The 19,783-nt window shown below is 38.9% G+C and overlaps 2 protein-coding genes across 4 annotated transcripts in view; one reads left to right on the top strand and one right to left on the bottom strand.

The window, feature by feature from the left end:
- LOC129733351 (potassium voltage-gated channel protein Shaw) overlaps nucleotides 1-19,783 on the bottom strand; it is a 325,848-nt gene that overhangs the window by 266,960 nt on the left and 39,105 nt on the right. The window lies entirely within an intron of this gene.
- LOC129728157 (uncharacterized) lies at nucleotides 7,328-7,666 on the top strand. The gene has a single exon (XM_055686572.1). It carries the CDS (start codon nucleotides 7,328-7,330, stop codon nucleotides 7,664-7,666), a length of 339 nt encoding a protein of 112 aa, XP_055542547.1.

Here is a 19,783-nt window from a genome sequence, read left to right as displayed (position 1 = left end):
CAATTCAGAAATATATGCAATGTGGTAATGAAATAATAGCAATAAAAAACAGAAGGGTTGTGTGCAAAGCTACGACCGCAAACTGACGTAGAACTACATAAAGCTGTTTGTTATAATACTTGCATTGTTGTATTCGAAGATAACGATAGACTATCTTAAGGTCTTAGCGGCCAACCACATCCCACGTGGACAATCTTGCAAGGGGGAAGAGAGAGGGAGAGGGGGGGGCTTTCAAAATTGTCAACAATCTGTCCACCTGTAAAAAGAATATAGAATGCCCCTTTATCAATATTAATCACTTTTAGCCAACACAAATAAATCAATTCTCTGGAAATAATGTGTCGGCTCTGAAAGCTCTGGCATCTATTTCGGCGTTTGAGTATTCTCCCGGTTCCGAAAATACTTTTATTGAACAGTGTTTGGCCAATGTTGATTATTTCACAGGAATCGGAAATCAATATCTTGAATTTCAAAATGACCGTATATCGATTTCAAATGGCATTTTCTATTTTTTCAATGTTACCACCTTATTTTCAGAGTTATTATATTGATGCGGGTTGAAACTTTTTGCTATTGATCACTATCAAAATCAACAAGTCAAGTAATGTTACAAACTGACTAATGGAGTTCTACGTCAATCTTATTAAACTCAGACATGATGCGCATCACATCTCTGGGTTACCCCAACAGTGGGGGCTAAGGTACTCTGACAACACAGGGGAAAACTGTTTACATATTGAAAACAAGTCATGGGCCGGCAGTATCCAGAAAGTTTGTGATGTTGCTGCCACCCTCCGCTGTTGAATTATGCCCGACGGACACACCATCCAAAGGTAAAATGATTCGTTAATGAAAAAGCTGGCTCTTCTATAATTTGTTATTTGTTATTTATTTGTTAAATCATCTGAAACAGGTAAGGTCTTAATAATACATTGAATCTAAGTTACATACACGACGAGAGAGTCGTCGTTCGAAGATATTAATCAAAATTCCAGAATCGAAAAGTTCCTAGACAGCATTGAATTGTTCGACCATAAATCGAACTGGATTAAACAACCCGCAGTTCATTCTGCGTTAATATTCACCTGCGTTAGTATTGTAGGGCAAACAATTTGTCCGGATAAGAGTTTAGCAACGAACACGTCTTGAGCTGTAATTCGTCGCTGCTCAAGCGTTTCATGTCCCAGTAGCTTACATCGAGCTTCATCTGATTTTGGGGATCCAGTTTGTTTGAGATGGGCACCCAGACTATTGAACAAGACTCGAGGATGGAGCACACCAGCTAACAGCAGAACGATCGAAGACCGTAAGAACCCAACATCTCTGTAGCTAGCTTAAAAATAAATCCCAGCTGACGGTTAGCTTTCGAGACCATTTCATTGAAGTGTGGACGCGTAATCAACGTTTATACCAAGATCACGGATGTGAGCTACCCGTTGCAATGTATGATTGAGTACTGTGTAATCAAATATTATTGGATTCAGCTTGCAGTGAAGTATAATTACGTCGCACTTCGGAACACTTAATGTTAACAGATTTTTTGCGCACCATGCCTCGAACTCGTTGAACAAATGTTATAATTCCAGACAGTCGGGTAAGGCTTCGATTACCGCGAACTGTTTCACATCATCTGCATAAAGTAAGTGACACCTAGGTGGCAGTAAAGGAGAAGTAGTTCATTGATGAAAATTGTGAAAAGTGGGGGACCCAAATTGCTCCCTTGTGGAACACCGGAGAACCAATTTTTACGCAGAGATATTGTTCCGTCCACTTTAGGAGTTCACCAGAAATCCCAAGTTTCTCGATCCTACCCAGCAGTATTCCGTGATCGACTCGATCAAAAGCAGCCTTCAGGTGTGTGTAAATAGTGTCTACTTGCTCCCCGTTTTCCAGACGGCTGAAAAAAAAATCAACGAATTGAGTCAAATTCGTTACTACATTCTTGTTTAGGGTTGGCATGCTGATCCACGAAAATGTATGTGGAGCTACAAATAGATAATTTTGAAGATCTGCGAACAAATGACGTAATTCCGCAATAATTTAGTTTAATGATATTGATAGAGGTCACGCTCGTTCTGTAACTAACTCCTCCTTTTAGTTTTGTCTTTTCCTAGTTTCGGTCAACGCAAGACGCAATGAATATCATTTCATGTTGGTAAGTTTCAGCCTAATTGGACATGGCTTAGGGGTGTTTCAAAGCGCTCAAAGTTTTGATCTTTTAACCCTCGAAAGTCCACCAAGGGGGAAGGTGGTGCATGAAATTAGGAGAATCGAAAATGTATGTTGATGTCAAATAACTTGAAAATGCATAAAACGTTGAGATCTGGTGTTACCTTAAAATACTACAAGGTATACAGCCCTAGGGGTTGTATGAAATGGTGACGTAGGGCTAAATGTATATATTATATGCTGCGATAAACTGTTCATATGCAACACTACCGTTTATATTTGATGGTCGTTATTGTAAAACTAACGATGCATGAATACATGAAAATTTTACCCTAGTAGTAGTTGTGAAAATTCTCATAACTCTTATCTTCAAGCATCTACAGTTCTGAAAAGAACCGATTCCATAATCTTCAGTATGAAATTCATGCTACAGAACGCTGATGATCGCACTATCGGTAGCATTGAATATTTTGCTTGACCGCGCATAATAAACTTTGCTCTCCGCTGTGCCCTCCAGTAGCTGTGCCAGCAGAATATTTTGCAGCGTAACTGTGGCTGCCGTATGCAAAATCAAGGTAACATGTTCCGCAGTGCCTGGAAAATGACTCGTATGCAGCTCTCGTTTCTCAATGTCGCGTACCTCTAACAGCTGTACTCCATTCGCTAGACTGAAACTGAATTTTCTACACGCAGTCTTTTGTATCGAGTTCAGAGTACATTTTTGCCATTAGGACGTGGCCACACAGCTGAGAGAAAGAGAAACAAACCAAACATCTTCGATACTTCGATACTGAAAATCATTCATTTTCATAAGCATCAAAAGAAAGTTTTTGCTTTCCCGATGCGAAAATCACTCTGATTCTTAGGTTAACTAATTTTCGTTACTAATATTTGACTGATAACGGTGTTCGAGTGGGCACAAACAAACAATTAAACCGGAAAATCACTTAATTTAGCAGTGAAAATTCTTGAAATGAGGGTTATACCTTGCTGTGATAAACTATTCATAGACAACACTACCGTTTATCTTTGGTGCACCCTGCTCGTTATTGTGAAAATAATTATTGAGAAATAGATGAATATTTTACACTAGGAGAAGTTGTGGAAATTCTCATAACTCTTATCTTCAAGCATTTATAGTTCCAAGAAAAAATAACCGGTTCCATAATCTTCAGCTCGAAATGTGTGCTATAGAGCGCTGATGATCGCACCACCACCGGTAGTATTGAATGTTTTGTTTGCCGCGCATAAAATTTGCTCTCCACTGTGCCAGCAAAATATCCTGCAGCGTACGATGGTAACTGTTGCTGCCGTATGCAAAATAAAGGTAACATGCTCCGCACTGTTTGGAAGTTGACTCGTATGCAGCTCTCGTTTCTCAATGTCGCGTACCTCTAACAGCTATACTCCACTCGCTGTTATGTTACAAACTAGACTGAAGCTGAATTTTCTACACGCAGTCTTTTGTATCGAGTTTAGCGTATATTTTTGCCATTAGGGCGTGGCCACACAACTTAGAGAAAAACAAACAAACCAAAACACGTTGTTGTGTCAAAATATGTAGGCAGTGGAATTTATTTCGTCCATGTTATTGTTATCCGTAATCGGGAAGCAATCCAATAACGAGGGAAATGTATGAGAAAGCTTGACCTTGGAACTTTTCACCTTTTTTCACCATTAAGCAGTAAAGCAACAATGTTGAACATTATATCAAAAAGTTATAACACATTTTATCTATCCACCGACATATAAATGTCTAAGATGCATTAAGTCGTTTGCTCGCTATAATCGTTTGAAATCTGACGCAACATTTGCCAGTTTCATTTTCAATTTCACAAAGTGTAATCTAGTATAAAAAACAAAGACGTAGTCCTACGTCAAAAAATAAATAAGCAATTTTCAGTTAGATTCCTTTTTTTTTTCAACGGAACGTCCAAAAATTGTTTTGAGAAATCTTACAGAAAAAATATTTTGTTATAACTTCATGTTTCATATTCTAAACAAAAAAAACCAAAATGGCTATTAATAGGAACAAAATGTTTGTATAACATAATATATAATGTTTTTCGTTATAACCACCACTCTTACGAAAACTAATTGGTGCATTTTTGTGGTGTATCAAGTATAGGAAAAATGGGCAAATAAGTATGACCACTATGAATTACATTTTATTTGTTTTTGGTACCACCCTAGTAAAAATTTGAAAATTTTGAACCACCTTAATGAATTTCAGTCAAAAAGTTTTTCGAGACAATACCAGATCTCGCCGTTTTCTGCTTTTTGTAAGTCATTTGGCATAAAAAAAAATTCGATTTCTTCAATTTCATGTACTCAACCTTACGGTAGATTTTCGAGGGTTAAATAATCACAACCTCGAGCGCTTTGAGGCATCCTTAAACCATATCCGATTGAGATTAAATTTTGCGCAGGTCGTTTTTCTTTTGGTCAATAAACACAACGTACACGGTCGGTTATGGAAACTGAACATGACCTTTTTCGCTGCCACTCTAATGAAGATAAACTTCAAACTGTTGCTTTAGTTGAATTTTATAATTTATTTGAGCCGAAAGCAAAATCGGCAAGCCAGCTGCTACCACTGTACAGCAACTATCCGCTGATGCTACCAGCTGATAGTAAGTTGCAACCATCTTTCCCACCAATCACCAGTAAAATAGTTGGTTTGAGCAGAAGCAGGCGTTTGAAATTGGAAATATTTTCCTCCCTGTCCCGGTTTTAGATTTTTTATTCACACCTCAATGTAGTGGAACTTTCTTAGAGACGTAATTCTACGTGAAAATAGAAATGCAATTTTATTTTGAAAATTTTCTACCTATAAACCAATCGAAGTATTGCCTATCGCTAGCTACAACTTTGTCCCATTCTTCAGGTAGTGTTCGTCTCATAAGGCATTCGGATAAAGCCATTTTTGTAAGCATAACTGCTGATCTGTCAGACAATGTGCCATCGAACGGAACTAGTGATAATGGGACGTCGCAATGTCTTGGGAAAATATAGAATGAGGTAGGACTTCCCATTTGAGAGTTTCTTTGTAAGTGTGAAACCAAGCATTGTCATGCAGTAGCCACTTTTTCATATCTCTGCTTGATATCGTTCTCCTTTACAATAATAAAAAGTGGAAGAGGTTGTTTATTAGACACGACCGCAGAGTTAGCCTAGAATACGACAGCCTCTTAAGTCAATGTATTTCTTGCAATAGGTTTGGGAATACACTCAATGGGGTTAATCAATTTAATGGTCTCTCTGTTCCAGATGACGTTTACCTCTACAGACGGCACCGGTAACGACAAAGAACAACAGCAGAAGCTATGTGCAGCTAAGCAGTTGCACTTGACGCCATATCCAAAACAAGAATGAAATTGTATTGTTTTGTGGCTGTCTTTTGTATCAAGTTGCACTGAGAAAGCTTAATTTAGGCAGTGGCTACGATGAGGGCTAATAGTGCATTCCCGGTAACCTAGGTTTAATACGAACAATTTTCTGCAGTTTGCAGTAGCGTCGATAATTTTAAAACTGATCGCTGCAAATAGTAGGACTTGAGCGAAAAATTATGTGATTCAGGTTCACTGGCGCAAACATTCTTCAAATAAATGTCAAAATACACTCAGTAAACTTTGAGGCTTAGCTGAAGTCAAAAGAGGTTAATAATGTTTTTCAATGCCATTTATTGATACCTGAATATTGTTTTTTGACATGGCAAATTTTTGATTCAGTTCTGAATGATTTACTGTGTAAAATCAACATGAGATGATTTATTTGAAATTATATATGATAGTTTTTATCGCTATACTGCTAGTCACGCACGCTATAAACATGCACAGACATGCTATAGACATGCACAGACACGCTATAGACAAGCACAGAAACTATATAACCATGCACACGCAAGCCACGCACGCAATAGACATGCACGCGCTATATAGCTAGCCACGCACGCTAGCGACACACGCTATAAGTATTTACACACGTTATATATGTGCACACACCCTATATATATATACACCCTGGAAGATGGTGTTTTCTCAAACCACCTGGCGGTGCGAGTCACATTTAATTTCTGGCTGTATTCACCCAACGATATCTGAATTGAATTACCACTGGTGGGGTCCAACTCAGACCAAAAGGGAGCCGAACTGAAAAAGTTAGGTTCTGCAGCTAACCACTACCGCCGCCGCTGTTGCCCGCTGCTGCTCCACGCCGCGTTTGCCCACTGCCATCGCTGCTACTGTCCGTCGCTGCTGTCTGCTGCTAGTAAACTGAGATTGCCTGAGGAGAAGCAGTCTCTTATATAGCCCAACGAGTGCATTCCTGGCTAACTAGGTACTCCATTCTGTCGTCCTTTTTAGGGAAAGGCAGCAAACAACCAATCAAAGGTCGACATTCACGTTTCGACAAGGTTCAACAATTTTCAATAGTACAATAGTTCGAACAGTCAGATTACAATTTTCTGCATTTAGACGGTTGCTTAAATGATTTTCCAATCGATTGCTGCAAAAATGACGGAAATCGGTTGAAAACTGACTGAGTTTAGAACGTTTGAAATTGGACAATTTTCGTGACGCTCTCCATGTTTTCGGTTTTCGAAATTGGATCCCTGTATTGAAGTTGAACCCCTATATATGTTGCCGTAAGTCGTATTCTACGTCAAAAAACCGACCTGGGCCCACGAGATACACAGCAGAACTTCCGCAGCGTGTATATTCTACCGGGCAGTCTCCATAACTTTTTTTGCTCTGGGTTGCTATAATGAATCCGTTTTTCATCATTCGTCACGATGCGATGAAAAATATCTTTTCTTTTTTTGCCCCTGAAGCAACGCTCAACATCCCTTGGTTTCAAATCATAAAGAACCCAAGTTCATTGCTTTTGAATCACTCCCAATAAATTCAACTACTTGGAAATGACTTGGCAGGTATGTATATTCTAATATCGAAGCAAGCTATCCTACCGTTAGTTGTGCAACACATTACGCATTTTTTCAACATGTTCATCGAGACTTCAACTTTCCCTGATTCCTGGAAGCACGCAATAATTTTGCCATTAAAGAAAAATGCCCATTAAAAACAGCATAAACAATTTGCGCCCTATCAGTATACTCTGCGCGTTGTCGAAAGTGTTCGAAAAAATTCTTGTAAAACAGATGACTTCCTACATTGAAGCCAATCCGACCGACCGCCAAACTAGTTTTCGTAAAGGACAAAGCATCAAAACTGCAGTTCTCCGGGTTTCCGATGATTTAGGTGCCATTATCGACAAAAAAGGTGCTGGTATACTGCTACTGCTCGACTTTTCGAAGGCATTTGATAGTATTCCACATGGTACATTGTTGAACAAACTGCATGTGCAGTTCAACTTCTCCACTACTGCCGTAAGCCTGATGGAATCGTACTTGCATGGACGAAAGCAGACAGTTTTTTGCGGTGATCGTTTCTCTAGCTGTGTTGATGTGCCATCGACGTTCCTCAAGGCTCCGTTCTAGGCCCTCTTCTTTTTTGCTGTCATATCAACGATCTACCGAAGTGCTGAAGTTCTGCTCTTTACAAATTTACGCTGATGACGTACAACTCTACATGTAGGGGCGAGTTAGTCAGGATGATGAATGCAGATCTCGAAAGAGTTCAGCTTGGTCTCGACGAAATGAACTACATGTGAATCCAGTAAAAAGTAAAGCACTGTTAATCACAAATCGACATCGCAGAACCTCTGTTTTGCCAACATCTGAAGTGACAATGAATGGAGAAACCATCGAATGGTCTAACAGTGCCAGCAACTTAGGATTTATTTTCCAGAGTGACCTGCAGTGGGAAGGACTAATTACTCAACAATGTGGAAAAATCTATGCAAGTCTCAGAACGCTCTACTGCTGTACCTCCTCCGCGCCAACAGCCTCCAAACTAATTCTGTTCAAGGCATTGATCTTTCCGTATTTCTTATTTGGTGATGTCCTCCATGTTCGGCCTAGCGCAAGCTCCTTTGATCGGTTACGTGTGGCATTAAATTGTTGTGTGCGGTACGTCTACGGACTAAGTCGCTACGATCACGTGAGTCACCTGCAAAAAAACCTCGTTGGATGTCCCTTGGAGACTTTCTATGGCATCGATCATGTGTTTTCCTGTGGAATCTTTTGCGAATGGAACCTCCCGTAATACTTTTCCGTGATCTTATCCACAGCCTTGGACGCCGGTTGCAAAACCTAGTGATCCCAACACGCAAAAGTTGAAGTCTTGTACAATCATTGTGTCTTCCCGATTCGCACAAATGTTGCACAGAAATCGCACAATAAATGTGTGAAACGCATAACGCAACAGTTGTACTACAAATACATTGACAAAGAATTTAATCAGAATATGTATCATATACCGACACTTTATTTCTCACGTCGAGTGTATTTCGAGTGTATTAGTGACTGCTACTCATGGAGCAGTGCAAGCAGCAATCAACTACTTGTGAACTCACTAGATTTCAATAGCTATAATACTCGAACGATTTATCTCGATGGATTTGGTCATTTAGTCAAAGTACCATTGAATGATTTTCAAAAAAAAAAAACGAAACAAAATTACGTCAACAACATTTTGTAATCAACGCTGGCTTCACCGCAAAACTAGCAAAACCCTCCATTCCACAAAGCCACAAAAGCGTTGCCGATTTTTTATGGCAACACTTGTAAATTGTGAATAATTATTATTTGTCATCCTTTGCACGCGCTTTTTTCTCAAGCGACGAGAGAAATTTCTCTCTCGCTCGTAGAATTTCCATTTACGTGCGACAAGACTAGACACGTCACATACTCTCTTTCGGTTCGTATTGCGACGCGAAAGGTCTCGTCGCTTTACGAAATGAGCAAGATACCCGTGCTGTACATACATGATACCAGTGTTGTTAGTGTCACTCATACTGACGGTGCGTGCTTGCTGCGGGGAATGCATGAAGAAGAAAGAGTATCTCGAAAGCGTGTGTGCAAAAGACTTGAGAAGCGTAGCATATGTCTCGTTCTCAAGCAGAAATGAGGTAAAAGGTTTTGCTTCTCGCTCGCTTTGCAATGCTGCTTGATACCAGTTGAAACTGTTCAAGTGTAGTAGTCAGGAGCTGCCAAATATATTAAAAAAACGCTAGAGCAGTAATTGCGTTATGCCCAACACGCAATCATTGTACTGGTTCCAAATTACATCAACTTTTGCGTTGAAAACGCACAATTTTGTACTGGTTTTACACCATCCAACTTTTGCGTGAACCAACAACACGGCTTGTTACGCCAGTTCGATGTTCGTTCAAGGTGTGGTAAACTGGAATTCGTTGTCTACCGCTGTGAAGCGTTCTTCGTCGGAAGCAAATTTCAAGAGTGGTTGCATCAACTTTCGGAAGCGGGTAATCTAAAGTTTTTTACATATTATTAAACTGAGTAGGCTAAGAACAAGTTAAGAATAAGTTTTTCATAATTAGGACATGGTGAAAAGGGGGGTAGCAAATTTTTAAAAGATGTATAATCTTAACCTACTGGACAATAAACAAACAAACAAACAAGCTGTTCCTGCCATTACCATAGATCATAGATCTTCATTGAGTAATTCCTTCAATTTCAGCGCCTCTTTGACGTTCCATCCATTTTTGACCTCCTTACACGGGGACAGTCATAAACATCGAGATCACCGTCTTCAAAGCGACGGAACCAATCACTCATAGCAGCATTTTCGTAGACTTTTTTGACGTGGGACTACGTCTTACTTTAATAAGATGGCGTCCTATGAATAGTGTGACAAGACTGTGCCCTTTTTTAAATGCGTAATATGTTACTCGCACTGAACGGATTTAGACTTGATTGATTGCCCAAACTGATGGTATAATAATTGGAATATCTCTTCAATAGTAAATTGATTAAAAATTGAGCTAAAAATCAATATATTTCGGTTTAGTTCCGCAGCTTGTGTCAAATGAACTCAAAATCAGTTGAAAAAGCAGTGGTTAACCCATCACGCGTTTGCTTTCGGTTCGCATACTGTAGCGGTAATGGAAGTTATATTAACATGCTCATATATTCATTAGAGTCAAAACCTGGTACAGCTCGAAATCGATACTTTTGAAAAAAGAAACATGATGGAAAATTACCGTCGGAAGTTTCTTATTTCAGTTTTACTTAAACTTTACGGTGTACGACTTCCCATGTTTATTGAACCTAATTTGGAAGCTCAAATTTTCAATCTTTTTAATATATTTTGGATTTGAGCTAAAAAGATCAATTTACGTTTCTTTTGGGAATTTGAAAACGAGTTTTTTAGAACTAAGGTCGCTTTTTATGCGGTTTTTATATGCGGATTCCGGAATTTACGTGGTTTTTAGACGCGGATTCAGGAATCTAGGCGTTTTTTTACACGGTTTCTTTTTACGCGGACGTATCCCCCGCGTAAAAAGCGACTTTAGTATACACCATCGTTCGAAAACTTCAGTTGAACGGATTTAAAACGCCATTGTCTGGATCAAAAGGTAATATATTATGCACATTATTATCAGCTTGTAGTATACATCAAACTACAGCGCAACTGCAATGGATTTAATCAGAGTTTTAATTTGATAAAAATAATCACCTTACTTCGCGATTTTAACTTTTTATCCAAGTTGTAACTGGCCCCGTCTTTTTTCATGTTATGTCATTCCCTCAGATTCGCGAGTATGTATAATCGTATATACAGAAAACGAAAAATGAATTTCATTTAGTGTTGGTAACCAATGGACTAAGATCGAGTAACTTTCAGTTATGTAGGCGTCGTACACAAATTACGTAACGCATGAAGAGGCGGGGGGGAACTGGGTTAAGTCTGCGTTACTTATTGTTTCATAGGGGGGAGGGGGGGGGGGTTCGTTGAAACCGTTACGTAACTGTGATGTTTGCTCAAAATTGCAAATTTGAAGAGGGGAGGGCAGGTTGTCCAGCGTTACGTAATTTGGGGGGGGGGGGGTTATATCGAACGTTACTTATCGTTACATAGGGGGGGAGGGAGTCTGAAATCTAGGTTTTTAGCGTAACGTAATTTATGTACGCGCCTTACAAAATAACATCTAGTTTCGTTTTGCCTCATGGGCTGGATAGCACAAACAATTTTTTCTCGTTTCAAATGAAGGCTGATATCTGGAGTTCACTCTCAGTTATGCAACAGTATATCATACTGTGTCTGGGAGACACCAAAATTCTGTTCTGTGTTAGAATATAGCGTCAAATTCACTCATGGTAAGTTTTTTTCCGAACGTCAAAAAATCGAAACAGCACTGTATTATAAAAAATCAGTGAGTAAAATTATGAAAAAAGACAGACAAGCCAGCAAAAAAAAAAAAAATCTGAATCAAACTACATAAATAGAATGCAAAATAGGAATAACAGAATCACACGACATTCCGGTGAATTTGATCTCCAAATATACGCACTATCCATAAAATCGAGACCCAAGCGTGCAAACAAAACAGCACCAGCAATAAACTCAATCGATGCTAACTTATTTGCCCGTCTATCCCAGTATTTCCTCGTTCCCGTTTAACATCCGTTCACAGAACGAATGTTAGCCCGTTTGTGTCGAAGTCTGCGACATAAACTAGCCCCGGTTAATTTTTCATCACATTGCAGTGCTATCGACAGAACTACAAATCTCACTTCGGTCGAGATAGAAGAGTAGGGGGCACATCCATTCGAATCCCCTTTTATCCAAATCCACTGTAGCAGGTACATGTGAGTGAGTCCGTAGCGGATCGGTTGCAAACAAAGTCCATCCATCGTTGAATCGGAAGATGAATAAATAAACACCGGTAGCGTACCGACGCTAGAATATAGGACTAGCAGAAGTGATTGAGGAGTGCAGAGGACGCAGTCCATCGCGCTGCGTGTGTTTGTTTTTTTTTTTTTTTTTGTAGTAGGAGGTAGAACAAATAGTGTAGTTCTCCTTCGGTGAGTTACTCTGACGCTTCCGAAACAGTGTGTGATGATACCGGGACATACGTCACTGTTGCCCATGCCCAGTGCTCGAATTTACGAATCAGACCGCGTTGTTGTTGAGCTTGTTTTTGCAGCTGATTGGAAAATTCAGCGAACGCTTCGCATCTGCAAGTCATCATTAATGGTGTTACACACACACTCCCGGGACGGGACCCCCCGTAAACATTTCATCGATGGGGCGGGAAAAACACTCTGGCCAAGAACTGAAACTCCTGTTTACTCTATGCAGCGCCTTTTCGCATTAGTCAAGTTTTTGGTTGCACGATTGTTTGTTTGAACTTATTTTTGGACTATAATAAAACGGGTGAGTTTACTATTGAGCACCGTCCGAGCACCGAGAGTCAACTGCAGACAACTTTTGCACTTTTATTGCGCGAACCATTGTTTTATTGGATGAAATAGTGAGAAGAGAAATTTTTGTTGTACTAGTAATAAATTACTTTTGGTTATTCTAATCTAGATAGTGTGGGTGTTTCATTTTCTGCTGAAAGCTGCAAAATTCGAGCAAAAATAAAACGTGACAGTCTTCAACACAAAAAAAAAAACAGTTTCCTTACATATATATTCCACACGATTCTCCGGGTCGTAAAAACGTTATTTCCTGCAGCAAGAATATTAAGGGCTATAAAAAGCTCAGGATCGTTTCGTAACACCGGCTCTGCCGGAAAGTCAAACTGCAGTTCAAAAGCTCATTTCCAGCACGAACGACGGAAGCGTTCACGCGTCACCTGTAGCGGGTTTGCTGCTGTGTATGGCCATGGTTTCTAACTATCTGCGCCCCCCCGTGGATGAGGCGAGACAGCGAAAGCATTAAGCCTTATCAGAAATAAAATGCGTGCGATACTTAAATTTTATTTTTACGATAATGCTTTCCTCCGTTCCAGCACCCGTGGGTGGGCTTGCGTAGCTGATATTCGTGTGAACCCTTATGTGAAGCGAAACTGGCTGTAATGTTTCATATTTCAATTTCGAGCGACTTAGTGAAAGTCACCACCGAACGAGACGGGAAATAAAACTCAATTCAGTTTGTAGAGAGGTGAGTTTCTTTAATGTTTTGTGGTGTGTTAAAGCAAATGCTAACCTTTTCTTACTAATTTTTCACTAAAAATATGGTTTCATTCGATAACTTTTGCGTGGAAGTAAAACATTTCAGCAAGCTAAACTTGTAAGCAGATTTCATTCAGTGGAGAAAAAGAAGCGATTCTGTGAAAGTTTTGGCATTTACTATTGTCAGGCTTCCAACACTTTTCCATTTACGAACAACAACGAAGTATTAATGCGGTTTTCGGTGTTTTCCCTCTCTTTGTCTCAAATTTCACTGGTGTGGTGATGATAGTGTCTTCTACGAGTCATAAACTTTTAACCCAAGTGTACCAGAGTAGAGTCGAGCTGAGGCTTCGGTTGCCGAGGCGTAATGAGGTGCGAAGATGAGTCGAAAAAAATTGCCCCCGTATGAACAAAGCTGTTGGAAAAAGCTGGAGTAATCTGAAGATTGGCCTTCACCCGCAGAGATTGGAGCTATTTAGCAGGCAAAGCTAGCTGGCTGTTGAAGGGATGTGTACGTACCGTAAGTCTTAGCTGTTTATGAGCTGCGTTAGGGAGATTTCCCTGAAGGAGCGGCTGGAACAGAGAATTCACGATCGTCTCGCACTCCAATTTGGGCGATAACAGATCTACGCCAAAGATGAGATTGGAGTGGATCCATAAATTGGTTGGATTATGAGATTTCTGGGTGATGATATCAGATTGGTAGGTTATAAGGGTTTAGTTTTTGAAACATCTTTTTGTTCGGGCCACAATTTCGAAAAGCTACTTAGAAGGGGAAATCATTGCTCCTTATACAGCTTGGGAACTTTTCACGGTCAAAGTAAAATCTTGTGGGATTTTTAACAAAAGTACGCAGAATATTATCTGTCGAAAAATATCAAATTTTATCAAATTCTTACTCAGCGATTTTTTTTTGCTGTATTGACTTCCTCACTGCGACTATAATCGTTAATCTATTATGAACAGTGCTGCGATCTTTTACTGTCATGAAAGGATTTTTAGTTGAAATTGAAACCTTTAGGTTTCAATTATCAATGAACGAGCAGGAAATGAAAGAGACTTTCAGCTCAAATTAGTTGACAGTGGTTGTTAGCCAGCAGCATTTCTGCTCACGCTGCACACGCTGTGTTGCTTTAGCGATGGTTATGCGGTTGAGAATGTAGATGCTTATCTAGTTCATCGACTTCATGCAATAAATGACTCGAATCAAGATCATTTCTTTCAATGACCGGGCTTTCATTAACAATTGACACCGGTGACACTGAAGGTCGTTTCAACTTGAGACAGTGAAAATACTGTTTTTGTCATTTTCGTTTCCAGTGTCGAAAATTTGCAGCCCTAATAAACGATATGCCAGTGTGTCTACACTACTGTTCTATTATCAGCAACACCGCAATTGAGAAGTGGTATGATTATTATCATTGTTTTAGCCTTCCTTTTAATATGTCTCTACTATACCGAAACGCCCTCCTCCAACCAAATATCGTCAATTATAATTCCCAAGAGAAGTTTCGTCGTGCGTCCTTCTGGCTAGATTTATTGATAAGAGGGACTTTATTTTGCAAAGGTATTATAGAATTCAACGTAAAGTGAGGGTTAGTGTTGGGGAAGCCTGAGAATAAACCCATACTTAAGTCCTTTACTTAGTTTGTATCGTAAATACTTGACTCCAAGATGAGGAAGTTGAATTGGATTAAGATTAAAATTCAAGTATCAAGATTTACAAACATTCGAGCTACAGGGCACTATTCTGATTACAAGGAAAGCTGTTGTCCTTGGTCCAAACAATATGAAAATATAGTATTTTCCACTCACTTTTTCTACGAGAAAAACGTTAGGACACCAGTTGTGTGTAATTTTTTACTCATGCTTTCTAATAGAGCCTACAACAGTCAATCTTTTAAAGGAGAACAGAATATGGATGCTCAACTTGCAGCATATTTTATACATATGTCTACTTGAAATAAAATATTACTTAGATGGTGAGTTTCACAGAAAATTAGTAGAATTTTGAAGAATCCCTAGCAAAATGACACTTTTTTCTGAATTTTTTGAAGTAGAATACTCCTCTCAGGAAGTTCGGCTACATAGGGATGTGAAATGAAAATCTAAAACCGAAAAAAGTGAAAAAGATGTCCAATTTCAAATGCTAATAAATCGGTTAGTATTCGATGGATTTCCTTCGTTCTTGCAGCAATAGATTGAAAAATCTTCTAAGATTCTTCCAAAATGAAGATAATTGTAATTTTATTATTCAAACTATTGTACTATTGAAAATAGTTAAGCCTTGTCAAAACGGAAAATTAGACCTCTGATTGGTCGTTATAAGATTGCTTCCCAAGCACGGTCGACATAATCATATACCTTGCAGTTTAGAATATGCTATTTGGCCTATATAAGAGCCTGTTTCAGCCGAAGCCGCTCATAAAAGTTCTAGAAAGCGACAACAGTAGTCGTCTATCCTTAGCAGCAGGACTGGCAGTGCAGTGGATACCAGCGAAAGTGGATAGCGGCCACAGCTGTGGCATAGCACAGTGGGGCGACTCCATACAAAGGCTGGCAAAGCAAAAAAAGTTTCGATAAATGCGACAAAAACTTGGTATTTACATAATTTTGGGGCGTTGAACCATTTTTTGTTTGGGGCCGTCCATAAAGCAAGAAACCCAATTTTTAATATTTTTTGGCACTTTCTTCTTTTTTATAGAATTATATGATCTTTGACCACAAGTAGTGCCACCGGGCGACTTCCCCATTGAAAAAAAAAACGTTATTTATGGACGACCCATCGAACTAAATAAATTTTAAATATATATATTTTTTTAAATAAACTAAAACAACATAAGTAATACAAACTAATTACAAATTGAAAAAGTCATCATCATCATCATCTTCCGCTGTGATCGCTTGAATCTTGTGTTGAATTGTTTCCAGAAAATTTGAAATTCATTATACTTATCAGCAAGAAAAATGTCTTTCGCTGCAATTTTCATTTCTTCTAGTGATTTTCGATGTTTCATTGTTTCATATATATGTTATCTTCCTAATCAGGGTTCTATGGTTGAAAGAGGACATTTAAATACATGTATAACACCATGACTTGACAACTTACTAGACAGTGAATTAGGTGGTGCCGCTGAAATTGAAGGCTCCATAATAAAATTCAACAAATTTATGAATTTGAAAACCAAGACACTGGAATGACACAACGTTCTGAATGAATACGAAAAGATGCGGAGTGCGACGACTGTTCTTTGTTTTACCTAAGTTTTGAATGTAGTCACAACCGTGGCAAACTGCGGCAACTAAACTTTTAAGCTACTTTTCTACCAAAAATCAGGTTTTTTTAAATTTTTTTTAATGTCAGGCCTACTATAATCAAATTTTACAATATCTAATGAAAAGGGTTTGTTTTGCACAATATTTACAACAACTTTTCCTTTGACGTCAAAAAAATCCAAGCTATCCTTGAAGCTACAGAGCGTTTCAAAGTAATGTACTTTTTTCAAAAAAAAAAAAAAAGACAAGAACGTCAGTTCGCCAAGCTTTGAAAAGTCATAAAAAATTCAGATTTCATGATATTGCGCCCAAATTTTGGATTTAGACACTTGAATGTTATAGCAATTAAGGAAAAATATTATGAAACAGCTAACGAAAAAAAAATTTTTTTGGCTGATGGCCAGCGATGGATAGCGCACCAGTTGCAGCGGATCTCAGCAACGATAGCAGCTAGGCCAGCTGATGCAGGGGCAGCGGATACCAATGGTAGCGTATAGCGGCCACAACTGTGGCATGGCTATGGATAGCGTAGTAGTTGCAGCTGGTATATCTGACCATGAAGCATTTATGCAATAGTTGAATGAAAGTTGCAATTGCAGCAATCGCCCTTTTTCAAGGCTACTAAATGTATTTGGAAGAGCATAATGAATGGTTATTAATAAACTGCAACTGAGGTTTAATGCTGCTGCAAATGCACAGCAGTATGATGTTTATTACGATTTGTTGATACTGTGCTTAACAAGCGGTATATACGAAACAAATCCGATTTAGAAATGACTGACACGCAAGCAGCCGGGTTATCTTTCTTGTAAATGTATTCTACTTCAACCTTGCGGTCGTGGCTTTGCACACAACCCTCCTGTGATTTTTTATCAAGTAAATCCAGTCACAAGAAACACAGATTTCTTGAATCTTCTCCTCTAAATCAATACTGAGCGTATAAACCTAACTATCACCAACTTTTCATTATATTTTTTTACAAAGAATAAAATCTCTCTTGATTAACTTTTGTTTTGTTGATTGTAAGTGCTCTTCAGTATTTTTCCACTCCTATTTTTTGCTATTTCAAATTCTGGTCCTAAAATTCAAGAACTGTTGTATTACAAGTATTTTTTCCGGTAATTTATCAATTATTCAGACTACGAAGAAACTAACAAAGTGTTTCGCCAATCCCAATTCCTTCCACGCTTGAGTACCTTCACATATATTTCTGAGTGTTAACATTCCAGATTATTTGCTTCATAACATGTATTTAAATTATTCATTTTTATTTGAAAAAATACCAGTCCAAGACCATTTAACCCATACATATACTACAGTTTAAGAACAGTTTTTTTAGCAATGAGCTCAACGTATATAATACTGATTGAGCGTTTTGTCATAACTAATCAGCTCTCATTGCTTTTCAGGGAAAAAACAGTTAATTCACACTAAACGATCAATCAACAATTTTTGAGTTGGTTCGTTTTATAAAAAATTTGTGGAAGAGCATTCGCTAAATTTCTTATTTTTCCATTAATCAGCCATGCAGTCGTGGCTTTGCACGCAGCTCTTCTGTTGCTCTTACTCCAAATTAGACGACAGCAGAGTACTCCGGATGAACCGTCCATCCCATCATTCGATAGTGAACTGATTTCGGCCGAAAACCGTAACGGAAATTCTGCCGGAGCCACTGCCACTACCGCTGGTAAATTATGAACGAAGTGTAACGAATAAACTAGATAATATTACCTCTTCAAATTGAGTATTAATTTGACCTCGCTGCTGTACCCTGTCGCTGCTACTATCCACTGCCGTTCTAGTGGCCATCCACTAGTAAACTGATTGGTTTTAGAAGAAGCAGGCTTTTGTATAGCCCAAAGAGTAAGAGTCCTGGTTCACTCGGTATACAATTCTGTCGACCGTAGTTGGCAAAGCAAGCATTAAGCGACACAAACAAGGTCGTAATCCGTATACCAGCTAGGCTTGACAATTTTCTATAGTACAATAGTTCGAACAATCAAATTAAAATTTTCTGCATTTGGCCGGTTACATAGCTGTTTTTACAATCGATTACTGCAAGAAAGAAGGAAATCCATTAAAAACTAACCGACTTATTAGCATTTAAAATTGAACATATTTTTTCCATCTTCCATTTTCAGATTTTCATCTATGCAGCCGAACATCGTAAGAGACGTAGTTCTACGTTAAAAATAAATTTTAGATTCTCCACCAAATGAAATTGATTTTAAAAACAAAATATTGATAATCGCCAGGAAGTGGTACTCTTCTCCTTTCATTCGAAGTGAAGGGCGACTGAAGCGCATCGAGGGTAAAAGAAGTGAGAGAGGTTGTGTATATGATACAACCACAAGTTCAACGTAGAAGTACGACAGCCTGTCTTATGTGAATGTGTTTCTTGCATTTGGTTGAAGATAACACTCGATTAGGGTTGTTTGCTCTCACTTTTAATGAATGGTAACCTTGAAGAGAAAGTTGTATAATTGGGTTGAAATAATTTGAAAATAATGTTGAAGGTTGCTGGAACACTTCTCGGAAGAGCACCTCTTCACCGTCAAAAGAACAGACGAAAAACTACGTGCAAGGCCACGACCGTAAGGTTGACGAAGGCCTACATAAGGCTGTTTAGTACATTACTTGCTTTGACGCATTCGACGAGAGTGATCGCAAGTGATATAGACCGTTCCGATAATTATAAATACACTTACGATCAACCGTCATTACAAATAACGTGCAATATTCAACCAAACGTTGGCTGCGTCCTGTTGATTACATCCAAAAGAAACAGATGCTGTCATTTTTTCTAACATTTAGTGCGAAATTTTGAAAATGCGTGGCCTTACTCCCGAGCAAAGAAAGCGAATTGTGCACAAATGGGGCACCGTGACTGGTCTTTCTATAAGAAAATTAGCCAGAGAAGATGGTTCAAGTGTCGGAGCAGTTCAAACCGCATTGCGGAAGTATTGTGAAGAGTGCGTTTTTACTGATGCCCCAAGACGTGGTAGAAAACCCGGGCCTGTTGATCCCACAATGGAGAAAAAGGTATAGGAATACTACAAGCGGCATCCTTCAGTATCAGTACGAGATGTGGCGGGAAGCTTGGAACCTCGGCGAGTAACGTTATGCGTGCCAAGGGAAGGATGGGTCTGCAGACCCGTCGGGAGCAGAAGCAGCCAAAACGAAATCCAAAACAAGCTGAATCTGTGAAACCGAGAGCTCGAAAGCTTTATGACAAACTTCTGACCAAAAAAATGGGGTCTGTTATCATGGATGACGAAACTTACATAAAACTGG

The sequence above is a fragment of the Wyeomyia smithii genome, chromosome 3, assembly GCF_029784165.1.
Source record: "Wyeomyia smithii strain HCP4-BCI-WySm-NY-G18 chromosome 3, ASM2978416v1, whole genome shotgun sequence".
Lineage (NCBI taxonomy): Eukaryota > Metazoa > Arthropoda > Insecta > Diptera > Culicidae > Wyeomyia > Wyeomyia smithii.
This window is presented reverse-complemented; position numbering and strand designations above follow the sequence as displayed.